This window comes from Mus musculus, chromosome 9 (genome assembly GCF_000001635.26).
Source record: "Mus musculus strain C57BL/6J chromosome 9, GRCm38.p6 C57BL/6J".
In the NCBI taxonomy this organism is placed as follows: Eukaryota; Metazoa; Chordata; class Mammalia; order Rodentia; family Muridae; genus Mus; species Mus musculus.
The window spans coordinates 55,497,322-55,515,390 of record NC_000075.6 but is presented as its reverse complement, the minus strand read 5'-3'; the positions used below and the strand labels follow the sequence as shown (position 1 = coordinate 55,515,390).

The 18,069-nt window shown below is 42.5% G+C and overlaps 1 protein-coding gene across 1 annotated transcript in view; it reads left to right on the top strand.

Annotated features, from left to right (window-relative positions):
• The first annotated feature begins 3,147 nt into the window (after window positions 1-3,147).
• The window catches only part of Etfa (electron transferring flavoprotein, alpha polypeptide), a 57,808-nt gene continuing 42,886 nt past the window's right edge, over window positions 3,148-18,069 (top strand). Inside the window, exons 1-2 of the mRNA NM_145615.4 lie at window positions 3,148-3,360; window positions 15,227-15,373. Of these exons, the coding sequence (NP_663590.3) occupies window positions 3,322-3,360; window positions 15,227-15,373 (186 nt within the window). The 5' untranslated portion in view covers window positions 3,148-3,321. The remainder of the gene's footprint in view (window positions 3,361-15,226; window positions 15,374-18,069) is intronic.

The following is an 18,069-nucleotide window of genomic DNA, read 5'->3' as shown; positions in this document are numbered from 1 at the left end:
CACTGTTATGCCTGCCCCAGGTTATAACTTGCTATACTTCCTATAACTTGGTTATAGGAAGACCTCTTTACAATCTGCTAACAAGAGGAAAAACCATTCATATAGCTTATGAGGAGTCTTTCAATATGTAAATCCAGGCTGAAAATGGAGGGCAGATGCACTACAGCCTTACTTAGGGACAGTTTTGAAAGACAATGGTGAAGGAAGACAGACGGTTTAAGAGCTAGAACTTCAGAAAGGTATGTTGGTCATCCATTTTATGTGGATAGAGAAGCAGAGGCTAGAGGTCTGGAAAGCCAGGGACAAGAAGGCTTAGGATAGAGGCATGAAGATGAGTATATGGAAGAATTCAGCTTGGAAGAGGAACCAAGTAATCAAGACAACAATGCCTGGGCTAGCTCACTCAGCCAGCCTTTGCCTGGGCTAGCTCACTCAGCCAGCTTACAGCAGACCTCATAGGCAGGACTTTATAAGGACTGATGTACATCTTTCAAAGTGTCACAAATCAAATATGTTTCTATGGTATTGTGACCTGGGGCTCTACAGGACCAGATACCTTTGTCTCTGAAAAAGAAATCTTCTACCAGATGACTCAGCAAGAGTCCTGTTGAGCTTAGATCTCTGAGTTCAGGACCAGAACTGGTCTACAGAGCCAATTCCAGGACAATCATGACTACATAGAGAAACCCTGTCTGGGGGAGGGGGTAAGAAGAGTACTGTCAGGTCCAAAAGAAGCTCAGTCTGCTACCCTCCTGGCACTCTTTTGGTTCTGTTTGGTTCCCTCTCTCTTGGTCCTCTCTCATATTTGTTCTCTCTCTCTTTCTCTCTCCCATCTTTGTGCTCTCTCTTCTCTCTTCTGTTCTGTTCTGTTCTGTTCTGTTCTGTTCTGTTCTGTTCTCTTCTCTTCTCTTCTCTTCTCTTCTCTTCTTTTGTCTTCTCTTCCTCTCACCCGCCACCACTCCCATGGCCTGGTTCAGTCTACTGGTCATGTTTAGTCTACTTTCTCTCCCTGCTCAGGACTCTCCTTCAATCTACAATAAAAACCTTCTCAATCGTACATCTGAGCAGTCATCTTACTTGATACACCTGGTGCTAAATGGCAGTGCCATATAGGAATGAGAAGTGGGAGGAAGAGAAGCCCATGAGCTGAAGAAGTTTAGGGGACAGAGTCGGATGAGAAGGGCTGAGAGGGGCCACAGTTACCGAGTGAGTCTGCAGGCCAGCAGACACTTTGGCATGCTAACGGGTACCACGTTAGCCATTTGTCCTGACTGTCTTTTGGACCTGATTACTCCTATTGAGCTACAGCGATCATCTAGGAGCTCTGGGCACTTGTGTGCAGGAAGGAAAGCTACCATCTTGACCAATAGTGATCTAAGAGGCACTGGATGCAGCTCGGCAACCCTGGCTTGAGAAAGGCCTGGTGGCCAGAGACTCGTGTCCTCAGTCCTCAAGGCACCGGCTGAGCTCAAGTTCAGTGGGGATCCTAGCATAGAGAAGAGACAAAGAGCAGCCAGAGCTGCAGACTGTCCGTCCCACCAGGAGTCCTGGAGGAGCTGTGCCTAAGTGAGTCAGACTTCAAGGACTAGCTGAAGGCAATTCTCCCCCTTCTTTTGTTCTTTGTACAATTATTTCTACAAATAGCAAGCAGCCATATATAGGCTAGCTAATAGAAACCATCTTCTGCCTCCAAAATGTCTATAACTCAGTGGGAAAGAAGAGCATCCAAACACCTAGAGGGAACACTTTCATAACATCAGTCCTTCAGACGCACATTTGTCTGGTACTTGACATACATGTAAATGTAGAAACATATCTAATTGTACCCTCCCTCCAGAAGTTCTTCAAGGACACTCTTCTGTCTTCCAAATGAGTATGGTGATTTGTTACAGATCTGGGCCATTTTCTGTGTTTTACTTTGTACCGGCTCTGCTCTGCCCATAACCATCATGCCCTGTGGGCACTGTGCCTCTACAGGGCATGGCTGCTGCTGCTTCGCTGGAGCCTAGGATGTGCCCGAGACATCTCATGGCAGGAGGGAGGATTCTCTCCTCTTTGGTGTTTTGCCTTATCATGGAGGCAGGAAGGAGGTAGTTCATATCTCATTTAAAAAATTTTTTAAATAAAAATACTCCTTTTGATTTTTACTTACTCTTCTTTCTTTTTTCAATAGGACTTAGATTTGAGTCTAGTGGGGTAGTTCTATTGGAAGAAGAAAGTGATGGTAAACAGAATACTAGTTGTCCCTCCCACGAACAGCTTAGGTGGGCACAGTCCCAGTCCTCCACAAGCGTGGTCTTGTATAAGATGGGTTCTCACTCGGTTCACAAAACTAAGAGAGTAAAGAAGAGAAATATTCACTGTAGGGGACTAGAGATTATTGTGAAGAAATACTATTGTGGGCTAGCTCTTAAAGGTGCAATTCACTCCTGAGAGGGCTTGAGTTCTGGGACATCCTGAGCAGCCCAGAAGGCAGGTAGATTGGTCGGTCCAAAGAGCAAGAGAGATTTTAACAGCCACAGGCACTGATGCCAGAGGATAGAAGTGAGTCTGACTAAGGGCAGAGAAGAGTATGGAGAAGATCTGGGTGGACCTCAAACCTGGCCCTAGGCTGCTGGGGTGGTTCATCTCCATCCCATTCTGCCTCCTTCTGTGTAGTTTGTACGATCTCCATTTCCTTCTAGAATCCAGCTCAAATATCGCCAACTCAATAGACCCTTCCCAGGAAGTAGCAAATAAATTATTTATATTATTTATTAATAACTTTTTGTTTTGTTTTGTTTTGAGTCTCCTAAGGTCCCCAGGACTGACACCTAATTAATGCACGTTTACAATTCTCCTCACCTGCGACTATTTGGTTGGCACATTACACGTGCAGCGCTGACACTGGGCGTAAATGAGAGTGGAAAAGGACTGGAGTGAGGGGGTTCCCTTCGCGGGTGGAAAGAAAGCTGCGTACAACAGGGCAGTTAGTCCAGACAACGTTACCAACGAAAGTCCGAGACCGTCAGGGAACAGAGCCAAGCAACTGGAGGGCGTGGCGCGCATGCCAGCGTCTCGGCGCACACCCTTACCTTTGCCCTACTCCCAAGTCCCGCCTCTAACTTTCCGCTTTCCTCATTGGCTGCGTGGCTGCCCAATGGGCTCCCGGGAAGCGCGAGCCCCCGCAGTCCAGGACTAAGCTGTCAGCTCTCGTGCTCGCATCTCGCGAGCGTTCGGGTCTCTGGTAGAGGAGGCGGCGGCGGTGGCGGCGGCGGTGGTTCCCGCGCGCTCCGGGTCTCTGAGGCTGAGGGTACTGCGGGGCTGACTAGAACAGAGACAATGTTTCGAGCAGCGGCGCCTGGGCAGCTCCGGCGGGCGGTGAGTCCGGACAGGGAGGGCCGAGCAGGTGACGTCCGAGCCGCAGCCTGCTGACCCTGTCAGGCGAAGGTCACGGGCTCCCTCGACTCCCACCGTCCGCGTAGACAGTCGGTGCAGTGCCCGGGACGCGGGTCAAAGTTCTGGAGCCTTCGCCCTTGACCTCTTCCGGGTCACGCTGCCCCAACCCGGGTTCCCACGGCCCTGACTCTCGCGGGGCACTCTGGGGCTACTAGGTTCTCTCGCCTGGAGGGGAGCTGCGTCCCCCCAAAGGGGCCAGATGCCGCCGCGGAACCTCTTGGGGAAGAGTTCGAAACCTAGGCCTCCTGTGGCTGCCCTGGACGCCCACTGCCAAGGGCAGGGGCGGAGTGCTCTGCGGCTGGGCTGGTGAGACCGGGCTGAGTGGAGGAGGGGCTGGGACGTACCCGCCTGGGATCCAGTCCTGAGAAGTCGCAGACTGATGTTGCCTCAGTAGCCTTGGAAACTTGGTAGTGGGGACTTTTTCCGTGGTGACAAAGTTTACCATTTGTCTGTTTTTCGAGGACTTGAAAAAACAAAACAAAACTTTTTTTTTCTTTCTTGTCGGGGTGCTGTAAGGGAATAGCAGTTGAAGGCTGACCAGTTCCAAGGCAATAATTTAAGGAGCTTGTAGATTTTTCTAATTTACATTAAGATTGCTAGAGAAGCAATATCAGCAGCCTTGGCCTGCAAGTTATGCAGACGTTTTGTAACTTTTATACGTACTTTTTATTTTAGTGCCTTTTACCCCAATCACCACTGAGATTTTTTTCTGTCTGGGATACAACTTATGGGCTTCTTGGAAGTTTGAAGACTCCCCCCCCCCCACTTTGAATGTTGCCACTCCTTGTTAAAAAAAAAGTTAAAACACATCGTTCAGGATCCTAGCCCATCTTTCTCCCACGAGATTTTTTTAACCTCCTTTCTATAATAAAAGAATCAGTAAGCAAGTGAAGGCCATGGCTTTTGGGGGGGAGGGGCGGTTTCCAAGCAGCAGTACCTGACTTGAAGATCTATACAGAACTTGCGAAGCAATTTTGTGCATAGGTTTTATGCTCGGCCTAATTGTGGTAAGGAGAATTTAGAATTTGGTGATTTTGTAGAACTAGTCGGGGGAAAGTCCAAGTACCCAGTATTTATACATAGGCAGCATTGCCAAACCTTTGTTGTGATTTGCCAAGAATTGTGACCTTGGCCTATTTTTAAAATTAGAAGTCAAGGGTAGTAGAGTACTGTCTCTAAAGTCATTAATATTTTTTTTAAGATTTGAATGCAGCCGGGCGTGGTGGCACATGCCTTTAATCCCAGTACTCGGGAGGCAGAGGCAGGCGGATTTCTGAGTTTGAGGCCAGCCTGGTCTACAGAGTGAGTTCCAGGACAGCCAGGGATACACAGAGAAACCCTGTCTCGAAAAAAAACAACAACAACAACAAAAAAAAACCAACCAAACAAACAAACAAAAAAAGATTTGAACTGCAAGCACGAAACAAATGGTGTGAATATACTCAAATAGACCCACACACACATATTCTATCTTCTTAAAATTTAAAGTAATTACAAGTTTACAGAAAAGTGGCCAAAAAAAAAAAAAAAAAAAACACCAAAAAACCCCAACCTCACCATTTCCCAGAACCCTTCCTCGAATTTCACAGTGCGTTAACAGTTGACACATGTTTCATCTCTCAGTGTACACCCATTATAGTACAACAAAAACAGACAAATCACTGATTGACAGCACGAACACATACCCGAGGTAGCCCAGTTCCTCTGGTTTTCATGCTGATTTAGTCTTTATTAGAAAAGTTCCTCAGCCTTTCAATTTGACATTGGCATTTTTATGGGGCACAGGCCTTGTGTAGGCCTTGTGTTTTGTAGACTGTCACCCAATTTATGTCTGCCTGACATTTCCCTCATGACTGCATCCTGTGTATCCTATATTGTTGTCAGGAATCTCAGAAGTGATTTGGGCTCTCAGTGCATTGTATGAGGTGGCACACAACACTGTATGTCCCACTAGTAAAGATCTTAACTTAGGTTACTTAGGTAATAAATTGTTTGCCAGGTTTCCCCAATGTTAAGTAAATACCCTCTGTGTAATTTGTAACTAACCCCAAAGATAGAGTGAGACTCTGTAAAGCTGGTTCTCACAGACTTTCACATACTAGTTTTAACACATGATTGAGAAATAACAGACGATGCTATAAAGCCAAAATGGTTTATCTCAAATCTCTGCTCTTTTTTTTTTTTTTTTGCATGTTTATGTTTGTGATGTATTTGTGTTTGCAGTGTGTAGGTGCAGGTGTGTGTATGAGTGTGTGAAGCATGCAGGAGTTGAGTATTCTAGCTGTTGAAGTTGCCCTTAAGTCAGGGATTTCAGGCAGCCAATAGATCTGCTTTAAAAAAAAAAAAAAAAAGAAAAAACATGGGTTCTGAAGATTCAAACTTTTTTCCTCACACTCGGCTGGGCAAGTGCTTTATCCACTGAGCGCTCTCTCCAGCTTGTACTCTTAAATTAAAAACAAACAACCAACCCCAAAACCTCTGTAGCTATGATTTCTTTAAAAAACAAACAAACAAACAAACAGACCCAAGACATGTTTTTACTAATGACATTTTTACTACCCAAGCCATTCCAGTTTCAGCTGATCTGTGTCACTGAGCAATGTCCTTCTGGAGGAAATCTTCAAAGTCATCTGAACGAAGGTGCTTTTGTTTATTTTGTCTTTTGGAGATAAGGTCTTGTCTAGACTTGGCTGGCCTAAGACTTATAGTAATCCTCCTGTCTCTGTGTATCAAATATTGGTAGTATAGTCACTCTGTTAGGACACCCATCAGTGAAGGCATGTCTACCAAGTTATACAGCTAGAGAGTGCACTCAAAGAAAATAGTCTAGAATTTGCAGTTGGTATTCTTTTTTTTTGTTTTGTTTTGTTTTTTTGTTTTTTCGAGACAGGGTTTCTCTGTATTCTTGCTGAGTTATTGTATGAGTTATTATTAATTTGTTTTTAAAATTTTTTGTCGGTTAGTAAGAGCCTAAAAATTTTTTTATGTAGTAAGTGAAGCAATACTTTCAGGTCATTTGAGTGCTCTTGTTTCTGTGTTCATTGGCAGACAGGACGGAGCATCTGTCATGACTGAGAGCTGTGAACTATTAAGGACAGGACATTTTTCAGAACCCATTGTTGAACATTGATGAATGATAATGAACTCTATGATTCACATGCAAATTTAAATTTCATTTTGAAAGAAGGGAGCCGATTTTTGTGTGATTCTGAAACAAAATTTATTGCATAAAGTGATTTCATTAAAATTAATGCTGTCTGCCAATGTGTCTACTAAGAGTCTTGTCTGTTTTTAAAATGAAGTAAATTGACTGTTTTTAATATTATAATCAATGTCATATGACATTTCTAGTCATGGTTGAAAGCTTCTATGTTTTATTACTAAAGAGGTTAAAGCAGTTTAAGTACAGAAATGTAATCTACATTTTATTATGACAAAATGTATGTTAAGTAGGGATAGAAGACTTTAAGTATGTATTTAATCCCTTTACATAGTATTTGGCAATGTTTTTTAGTTAAGAAGGAAAAACAAAACAAAGTCTCACTCCCTTCCCCCACCCCTCTGTACCTGCTCCCTGTGTCCTCATTCCATTTACTTTCTTAAAGGTGGTTGGGAAGAAATAGGTTAGTGCAGCTTTTACTACTCTAGACTATGAGGGGGTTTGCCAGGGTGCTAGAACTCAGAGTTGCAGTGATGAGAATGCTAAGAAACTCACTGTAAACAAAATAGTGTCAGTAGTGTTGAGTTTGAGTAGGAGAAGGGCCAGGATGTGTGCACTGGACTAGCTCATCGAGAGTGTTTGTGACCAAAGAGATTGGCTTAGTGCCGTGGAAGAGATGGAAGCCAGCTTGCTGTGAGTAAAGGAGGAAAAGGCAAGCTAGTAGGGGGATCTGTGGATGATAAGTTTGGCTCTCAGAGGGTATAGGGAGGGTGATGATCTCTTTAAACCCTGCACTCAAGAAGTATGCTACTCAGTAACAGACCAGTCAGCTTTATACAGGCAAATGGCTGGAAAGCGAAAGAAAAGAAAGAAAGAAATACATTTTACTGTTTGGAACTAAGTGTAGTCAGTATCTAGATAGATTCTCAAGAAGCATGGTGGGTTATCTATGTCAGTGACTTAGCAAGTTATATACTGCCTTGTGATGACCAATTGGATTGTCAACTTGATTGGATTAGGGAGCCCAGTGTAGTAACACTAGTCTGTAATCCCAGCACTCAGGAGTCAGGGGCACAGTGATCTTTTGAGCTGGAGGTCAGCCTTGTCTATATATTGAATTCCAGGCCATTGGGGCTATATATTGAGACCCTGTCTTTAAAAAACAAAGCAACACCCATGTAGCCATTAATAAGTCACATCTTTGGGTTTGTCTGTGAATGTGTTCACAGAGTTGTTTAACTGAGGAGGGGCACTTGCCCTGAAAGTGGTGGCGGCATCCTTTGGGCTGATGTTCTAAGTGGAATAAACAAGGAAGAAGGAGAAGGCCACCTGAGCACCAGCATTCATTTCTCTCTTCTGCTCCAGGAAGGAAGCCCAGCATCGTGCTCCATTCCTGTGAATTCTGCCGTCTTTCCTGCCATGATGAGCTCTACCTTCTTAAGCTAGAGCCAGAACAAATTCTGTTTTCATTAAGTTGCTTTTTGTAAGGTCACAGCAGTGACTAACTTAGAGATAGTCTAGGAACTGTTGCTTTTTAGGTTTCAAATATTTTGGGAAACCTTTTAATTTAGTCTCTCAGCCTTCACTGAGTGTCACTTATTTGCCAGGCACAAAAGTAGATACTGAACTCATAGTGAAAGCAATCCCTGCCTGTTTGGTAGCTTGGAGAAGATACATGCTAAGCACATTAAGAGGATCAGTGTAGGAAGAATGAATAGGTATTTGGGGAGCATAAACTCCTTTGGGGACTGGAGAAAGTCTAAAAGGGTATTGCAAAGTCTTAGGAAACTGAAGTTTACTAAGCTTCTTACTACACAGTAATGAAAATGATGGTTTTCTCTAACTTTTCATATTTTTATGCTTGTGGTACCAGGGATGCTAGACAAGTATTCTACCATTGATCTTTATACACAGCTTCTTTTTACTTTTTATTTTGATTCAGATTGGTAACTTTGTAGCCAAGGCTGGCCTTGAACTTGTGTTCTTCCTATTTTAGAATTATTAGGAGCTGAGATTCCAGGTCTGTACCACCAAGCTAAGTTTTTTCTTAGATTAAAACTATAGGTCATTGAGATGGCTTAGTGGGCAGAGGTGCTTGCTATCAAGCCTGCCAGTTGTAATTTGACAGGTCCGTAGAATCTACATGGTGAAGAGAACTAACCCCCTTAGATTATACTCTGACCTCCACATGCTCATTATGGTATGCGTGTATATGTATGTACACACAAGATACTTTTTTTTTTTAATGTGATGGAGAGATGCCTCAGTGGTTAAGAGTGCTGGAGTCCCAGCACCCACATGGTGGCTCACAACCATCCATAACTCCAGTTTTGGGGATCTGATAGATTCCTTTGAGCTCTATAGGTTTCAGGGAGGTGTGTATAGATAGACACATGCAAGCTAAACATTCATATAATATATATATCTAAAATTAAAATGTTCATTTTTTAACTTTTGACTGTTTGAAATCAATCACATTACCATTGTTTTGATTCTGTTCATGTCCTGTGTGTTAGCATGTTTTTATTTTTAAAATGATGTTTCTAAGGCTGAAGTAGGAACAAAATATCTGTCACATTAATTATTTAAAACTGTCTATATAAGGGGGAGGAGAAAGATGGTTGTGGCCACCAGCACCTGCTGCAGAGCTCCTTGGAATAGGAGAGGCCCATGGGGGTTCCTAGGAGCAAAAAAAGGAGTCTGTAAGACCAGCAGTATCACCAGAACAACTAAATAAAAAAGATGGAGGAGGCTTATGAGTAGATGCTTTTAAAGTGTGGACACACAAAACCACAAGGAAAGATGGCTGAACAGAACCAGAAGAATGATGAGTCTATACCCTGTATTGTTCTGTCTCAGCCAGCAGACTGTAAACACAAAAACAGGTCGTTGCTGAATGGGGCTGGCTCTAGGCCTACAGGCTGGCTTCCCTCATGGAGCCACTGTAGCTGTGGCCTGTGCTATTTGACCTGCTGAGAGATAAAAGGCACAGGGCAGCAGTGCTGCCCACAGGCTATAAACACAAAAGTTGAGCCTGGCAAAGCCTAGGATGGCAGACATTGAGGGCACAGAGGTGTGCAGCAGCCAGGACCTCACACAGAATCTGCCCCAGAAAGCCCTACTTGGCTGCAAAATCACCATGACTTTAGGCAACATCAGGATATCTGAGAGGAGTCACAGCAATGGACCAATATTTATGGTGCTTCAGAAACTAAAAACCATGAACCAGACCAACAACTCCTTGCAGTGAATATTTGTATGCAAAGCTGTCTGGGGAAAAAAAGGCTATGTGGCACACTGTAGTCTGTAGAGTCACTACAACAAATAGATATTTGATGGAGAGGTAGGAAAGATAGAGGAATGGAGTGCAGGAGTGAGAGTGCTAGAGTGGCAGAACTAGAGTCATGATAACAGCCATGTGAGAAGGTTGCCGTGGCTGGGTGGGAGATGACTAGGGCTGACAGGGTGGTGTGCAGCAACCTGGAGCTGGCATTCCAACTCAGCCCTGGAACTTGCTGCCCAGCTGCATGATTGGCTTGGCTCTGAGCAGTAACAGGATGTCCAAGATGAAGGATGGTTTATTTTCTGGATTGGACCTCCTTAAAAGGCCTCTGTGGAGGCCACTTTGGTATCCATTTTCTGCTGCCCTAAGCTGCTTTAAAGCTGGAAGTTCATGTAGATGTTTTTTTTGAGACTTTTTATTTTTCTGTGTAATAATCTCAGCTGTCCTGGAACTCATTCTGTAGGCCAGGCCGACCTCAAACTAATAGAGTCCCTCTGCTTCCTGAGTGCTGGGATTAAAGGTGTGTACTCTGATGCCAGGCAAGGGCAATATTGATGCCTATGCTGCCACCTGAAGTCACATTGATGTCCTTGGCCTGTGCTGCCTAGAAGGGCTGTGATTGGTGTCCAGGGCCTGAGCAGTGGCGTAGGACGGAGCTGACGTCCGTGCTTTACACTACCTCAGGAGACCATGCTGAGGTCAGTAGCATCTGCTGATGCTAAGGACCATGTGAATGTCTGTGGTCTGCACTGTAGCCAAAACCATGTGTAAGTCTATGATCCAGCCTCCTGCTGACTGAAGGGGCAAGGGAGGGCAATACTTTTGCCGTGGTATTGATGACTGCAGAATCACAGTTGAGAAAGAAGGCTTCTGTAACAACCGAAGCAAACAATCAAAGATGTGCAGCTCTCTCTTCACTCCTTTTGTAGAAGTGAACAGTTTTGTTGAGTGGAGTCTGTGATGTTTGATCTAACTTCTTTTTTCTCCATTTCTCATGCAATCCTGAGATCAGATAGAATATTTCTTCTTTCCTCAAATCTCTGCTGCCATTTCTCATCTTGTCACGTTGACCCCTAAGCTTACTTGCTTTCCTCTACTGATTTTACTCCATGATCCGTACCTTTCACTGTTTGCCTCTCTTCATTTGAAAAACTATCTTACGATTGGTTATACACGAACAAATCTTACTTCCCACGAAATCTTTGAGCGTGGGGATAGTTCTTGTTCATTATTTTTTTCTTTCTTGGTTTTTTTGAAAATATCCTGGGTAACCATGAGCTATGTTTTGGTGGTGGTTTGATATTCTGGCTAGTTAGAGCTAGATATGAGTTCAGCTCACCCCCTTTTAATTTTAAAGCATATTCAAACAGTTGAAACACCAGCAAAATTGCTGCTTGGTGTCCTTAAAACTTTTTAAAATTACATCTTTTAGTTGAAGGTGCATGCACATGCCACAGTGCACACATGGAGGTCAGAAGACAACTTGTGGAATCAGTGCTCTCTTTCCACCATGAGTCTGGGGTGGAACTTAGGACTTGAGGCATAGGGCAGGTGCCTTCACCATCTCCAACCTTTTTTTTTTTAATATTTTTTATTGGATATTTTCTTTATTTACATTTTAGATGTTATCTCCTTTCCTGGTCTCACACACCCCTAGAAACCCCCTATCCTATCTTCCCTCCCCTGCTTCTATGAGGATGTTCCCCAAGCCACCCACCCAGACCCGGCCTCCCCGCTTTCACATTCCCCAACACTGGGGCATCGAGCTTTCACAGGATCAAGGGATTCTTCTCCCACTGATGCCCTACAAGGCCATCCTCTACTACATATGCAGGTGGAGCCATGGGTCCCTCCATGTGTATTCTTTGGTTGGTGGTAGTCCCTGGGAGTTGGGGGGGGGGAGGTCTAGTTAGTTGAACTTGTTCTTCCTTTGGGGTTGTAAACCCCTTCAGCTCCTTCAGTCCTTTCTATAACTCCTCCATTGGGGACCCTGCACTTAGTCCAATGGTTGGCTGCAAGCATTTGCCTCTGTATCTGTCAGGCTTTCATGAGACAGCTATATCAGGCTCTTGTCAACATGCACTTCTTGGCATCCACAGTAGTGTCTGCGTTTGGTGACTATATGGGATGGATCCCCAAGTAAGGCAGTCTCTGGATGGCCTTTCCTTCAGTCTCTGTCCCAAACTTTGTCTCCATATTTGCTCCCATGAGTATTTCTCCTCCTTCTAAGAAGGACCAAAGCATCCACACTTTGCTTCATGTGGTCTGTGAATTGTATCTTGGGTATTCCCAGCTTTGGGGCTAATATCCTCTTATCAGTGAGTGCATACCATGTGTGTTCTTTTGTGACTGGGTTACCTCACTCAGGATGATATTTTCCAGTTCCATCTATTTGCCTAAGACTTTCATGAATTAATTGTTTTTAATAGCTGAGTAGTACTCCATTGTGCAAATGTACCACATTTTCTGTATCCATTCCTCTGTTGAAGGACATTTGGGTTCTTTCCAGCTTCTGGCTATTATAAATAAGGCTGCTATGAACATAGTGGAGCATGTGTCCTTATTACATGTTGGAACATCCTATGCCCAGGAGTGGTATAGCTGGGTTCCCAGGTAGTACTATGTCCACTTTTCTAAGGAACTGCCAGACTGATTTTCAGAGTGGTTGTACCAGCTTGCAATCCCACCAACAATGGAGGAGTGTTCTTCTTTCTCCACATCCTGGCCAGCATTTGCTGTCACCTGAGTTTTTGATCTTAGCTATTTTGACTAGTGTAAGGTGGAAATCTCAGGGTTGTTTTGATTTGCATTTCCTTGATGACTAAGGATATTGAACATTTCTTTAGGTGCTTCTCAGCCATTCAGTATTCCTCGGTTGAAATTCTTTGTTTAGCTCTGTACCCCATTTTTAAATAGGATTATTTGATTCTCTGGAGTTCAACTTCTTGAGTTCTTTGTATATATTGCATATTAGCCCTCTATAAGATGTAGTATAGGTAAAGATCTTTTCCCAATCTGTTGGTTGCTGTTTTTTCCTATTGACAGTGTCTTTTACCTTACAGAAGCAATTTTATGAGGTCTCATTGATTCTTGATCTTAGATCATAAGCCAGTGGTATTCTGTTCAGGAAAATTTCCCCTGTGCTGCCCATGTGTTCCAGGCTCTTCCCCACTTTCTCTTCTATTAGTTTCAGTGTATCTGGTTTTATGTGGAGATCCTTGATCCACTTGGACTTGAACCTTGTACAAGGATATAAGAATGGATCGATGGTGGTGGCACAAGCCTTTAATCCCAGTACTCAGGAGGCAGAGGTAGGCAGATTTCTGAGTTCGAGACCAGCCTGGTCTACAAAGTGAGTTCCAGGATAGCCAGGGCTATACAGAGAAACCCTGTCTTGAAAGAACAAAAAAAAAAAAAAAAAAAGAATGGATCAATTTGCATTCTACATGCTGACCTCCAGTTTAGCCAGCACCATTTGTTGAAAATGCCTTTTTCCACTGGATGGTTTTCGCTCCTTAGTCAAAGATCAAGTGACTATAGGTGTGTGGGTTCATCTCTGGGTCTTCAATTCTATTCCCTTGATCTACTTGCCTGTTGCTGTACCAGTACCATGCAGGTTTATTTGTTTTATCACAATTGCTTTGTAGTACAGCTTGAGGTCAGGGATGGTGATTCCACCACAGGTTCTTTTATTGTTGAGAATAGTTTTTGATACCCTGAACTTTTTGTTATTCCAAATAAATTTGCAAATTGCTCTTTCTAACTCTATGAAGAATTGAGCTGGAATTTTGATGGGGATTGCATCTTAGATTGCTTTTGGCAAGATGGCCATTAATCTTGCCAGTCTACAAGCATGGGAGATCTTTCCATCTTCTGAGGTCTTTGATCTCTTTCTTCAGATAATTGAAGTTCTAGTCATACAGATCACTTGCTTGGTTAGAGTCACACCAAGGTATTTTATATTATTTGTGACTATTGTGAAGGTGTCTTTCCCCCAATTTTTTCTCAGCCATTTATCCTTTGAGTAAGGAAGACTACTGATTTGTTTAAGTTAATTTTATATCCAGCCACTTTACTGAAGTTGTTTATCAGCTGTAGAGTCCTCTGGTGGAATTTTTGGGGTCACTTAAGTATACTATCATATCATCTGCAAATAGTGATATTTTGACTTCTTCCTTTCCAATTTGTATCCCTTCGACCTCCTTTTGTTTTCTAATTGCTCTGACTAGGATTTCCAGTACTATACTGAATAGGTAGGGAGAGAGTGGGCAGCCTTGTGTAGTCCCTGATTTTAGGAGGATTGTTCTCCATTCAGTTTGATGTTGGCTACTGGTTTGCTGTATATTGCTTTTACTTTGTTTAGGTATGGGCCTTGAATTCCTGATCTTTCCAAGACTTTTACCATGAAGGAGTGTTGAATTTTGTCAAATGCTTTCTCAGAATCTAATGAGATGATCCCAGCACTCAGGAGGCAAAGGCAGGCGGATTTCTGAGTTCGAGGCCAGCCTGGTCTACAAAGTGAGTTCCAGGACAGCCAGGGCTACACAGAGAAACCCTGTCTCGAAAAACAAAAGCAAAAACAAATTTGCATTTTAAGCCAGGCAGTGGTGTCCCATGCCTTTGATTGCAGCACTCAGGAGACTGAGGGAGGTTGGTTACTGAATTTGAGGCCTGCCTGGTCTACAGAGTGTTCCAGGCTAGCCAGGGCTGTACGAAGAAACCCTTTCTAGAAAAACACTAAAAAGTAAAGGAAGGAGAGAAGGACGTAGGACAGAAAGAAAAAAAATTGTCTTACCGTATCTATTGCTACAGTGAAATACCATGACCAAAAAGCAACTTGGGAAGGAAAGCATTTATTTGGCTTACACTTCCACATTGGTTTTCATCATCGAAGGAAGTCAGGACAGGGACTCAAGCAGGTCAACAACCTGGAGGCAAGATGTGATAGAGGGGTGCTGTTTACTGACTTGCTCAGCCTGCTTTCTTGTAGAACCCAGGACCACCAGCCCAGGGATGGAACCACTCAAAATGGGCTGGACCCTCCCCATTAATCACTAAATAAGAAAATGCCTTATAGCCAGATCTTATGGGAGCCTTTTCTCAGTTCAGGTCCCTTCTTTCAGATAACTCTAATTTGTGTCAAGTTGACATAAGACTTCTTGATTTTTGTTAGGTAAGGATCTGATATGATAAAGGTAGATAGCTTAATTTATGCTATCAAGGGAATATTTTATTAATGCACTTAATAAAACTGAGCATTGCACGTCAGAATGTTTTCTTTAAAGCCCACATGCATAATAGTTATCCTGAAAGACTACATTAATGTTCTTCTCCTTTTCTTTTAGGCCTCATTGCTCCGTTTTCAGAGTACCTTGGTAATAGCTGAGCATGCAAATGATTCCCTAGCACCCATTACTCTAAATACTATCACTGCAGCTGGACGTCTTGGAGGTGAAGTGTCCTGCTTAGTAGCTGGAACCAAGTGTGACAAGGTGAGAGCTTTTTAAGGTCAGCCATAGCAAATATAATCTCCATCAAGAGGCAGTGAAAGATGGCAACAGTTATTATGCTGACTCTAACTGGGCTCTAGTCCTCATTAAATGGCCAGTGTCACAGATATTATTGTGTATGAAAAAAGAACCAAAAGGTTTTTCTCATGAAGCATTTTGTCTTTCAAAATGAGGTGGAATGCCTGATTTGTTCTGCTGGCACCATCCTGTGCCATCAGGTACCAAGTAGAATGGCATCTGAGTCCTCTTAGAGTTAATAGCAGATTCTTTCTGTACTGTACACTTGTTAATTTCTTCTAATTCCAGAAAGTAGTCAATCTGGGCAAAGTATCAGAGATGCTAATATTTAATTGGTAGAAGAACTCAAACCTTCTTCTCATTCTTCTCAAATTATGGCTGGTGGTAAATGTTGATTTTGTTGTGGTTGTTAAATAACAACTTTGGAAAGTAACTCTTGGGAAACTTTATTCTGCTGTGCAGACAAGAGCCTATTAAGACTACAGAGCTTAGCAGGGTGTGGTGGCGCATGCCTTTAATCCCAGCACTGGGGAGGCAGAGGCAGGCGGATTTCTGAGTTCCAGGACAGCCTGGTCTACAAAGTGAGTTCCAGGACAGCCAGGGCTACACAGAGATACCCTGTCTCGAAAAACCAAAAAAAAGACTACAGAGCTTTAGATGCCAGTTCCCCTCCACTATATCAGAGTTGCTGAGTGTGTGACAGGGGGTTTGGCCTTCATGAAGAGTAAGTGTTGAGAGAGAATGTTTCTTTTTAGCAGGCTACATATTTTATTAAATTGTTGATGTAGCACACATGGTAATGCAGGTTAGAATGTTAGTGTCACTTCTAATTCCTTTCATAAAAGTGGTGTTTTTAGGACTGTTCAGCTGGTTTTGAGTTACGTAGGTTTCTTTATCTCACTCCTCTTGATGGTTATTGAACCTTTTTCTTAGGTTTTTTTTGTTTTTGTTTTTGAGACAGGGTTCTCTGTGTAGCCCTGGCTGACTGTCCTGGAACTTGCTCTGTAGACCATACTTTCTTTAAACTCAGAGATCTCCTGCCTCTGCCTCTCAAGTGCTGGGATTAAAGGTGCACACCACCACCACCCAGCTGCTTATTGAATCTTATACAGTTACTGTTTACCACAATGTCTGATAATAGAGTTAAGCCAACTTTGTTTTTTGTCTACTCAGTTTTAAAATATAAACAGATACTAGATCTATTTGTTTTGCTGAGATTTTAACTACTTTAAAATTTCTTTAAAGTACTTGATATTTAATCATTTGCAGTCTTGTGTATTTCTTGTTCTTATTTTTAAGAAAGGTGTCTGCTAATAATGTAGACAGATTTTAGTTTTGTATTGTTTTTTTCAGCTGTTAATCATAAACTGAAAGTGATTATTCTATGTATTACTGAAATTTTGACAGTTAAAAAAAAGTTCTAATGGGAAATTCTGTTCTCTTTGTATCCAGGCTGATGTGTAGCAACTTTGGAATTAAGTGGGTTTCTTAATTGGAAATTTCTTGAAACCAGAGATGCTAAATACTGGTGTACCTCTGTGTAAGACAGTGTGATGTGCTGCTCAGCACTCAGCCCAGCAGAGTCTTCCTGTGTCCTCCTTTCAGTGAATACTGTGGAACCTTTTAGTCCATGGAAGAGGTTAGGAGGCTCAGCTTCTTGTGCCCAGTCATCAGTGAATTAGCAAATGGAAGACAGTAATAGCTGATGGGACTGATAAGCAGAAACCACTCATATTAAAGTTACTTTAAAGGAAGAATGCTAATTGCCTTTTGAACAGAAAATCAGAGTAGTCAAAGGTTTCTCAGAATCCGTACTTAATTCTAAACAGGAAAAAAATGAGAAGTTAAACAAGAAAATACCTTCCTTTGTTGAAGGTAAGTATGTTTGTGTAGGCAGAAACTCCGTGTTGACAATGGGCTGTAATTGAAGATTTCTCTCTATTTCTTGGAATTATTAATCTTACTCTCAAAAGAAATTATTGTTAAATTAAGTGTAGTCAACTTTAGAGAAGTTCTGCCTTCACTTTTAACAGATCCTGAGTCTAATGTGTCTTATTGGCTTGGATATACATATAATACCCATATGTGCATATATATGTGTGTGTGTGTGTATATATATAGAGAGAGAGAGAGACAGACAGACAGACAGACAGAGACAGAGAGAAATCTCATTTTAGTTCTCCTTTCCTCTTCCTTCTTTTTTCCCTTTGTATTTCTGAGAGTGGATGTCACTCTATCCCACACTGGCTTAAAATCTGTGATTCTGCTACCTCAGCATCCCAAGTACTGGGTACCACATCCAGTTTTTACTTTTCTCCTCCTAAAATAATGCACTTAAATTGGCATCAATGAAAAAACATAGTTTTCAGCTAAATTTGAGTAAATTAATAAAAAAATTGATTTTGGTTTATCAATTAGTATTAAAAAAGATTTTATTGGGGCTGGAGAAATGGCTCAGCAGTTAAGAGCACTGACTGCTTTTCCAGAGGTCCTGAGTTCAATTCCCAGCAACCACATGGTGGCTCACAATTTGTAATGGGATCTGATGCCCTCTTCTGGTGTGTCTGAAGACAGTGACAGTGTACTCACATACGTAAAATAAATAAATAACTTAAAAGATTTTATTTATTTTTATTTCATGTATATGAGTTTTGCCAGCA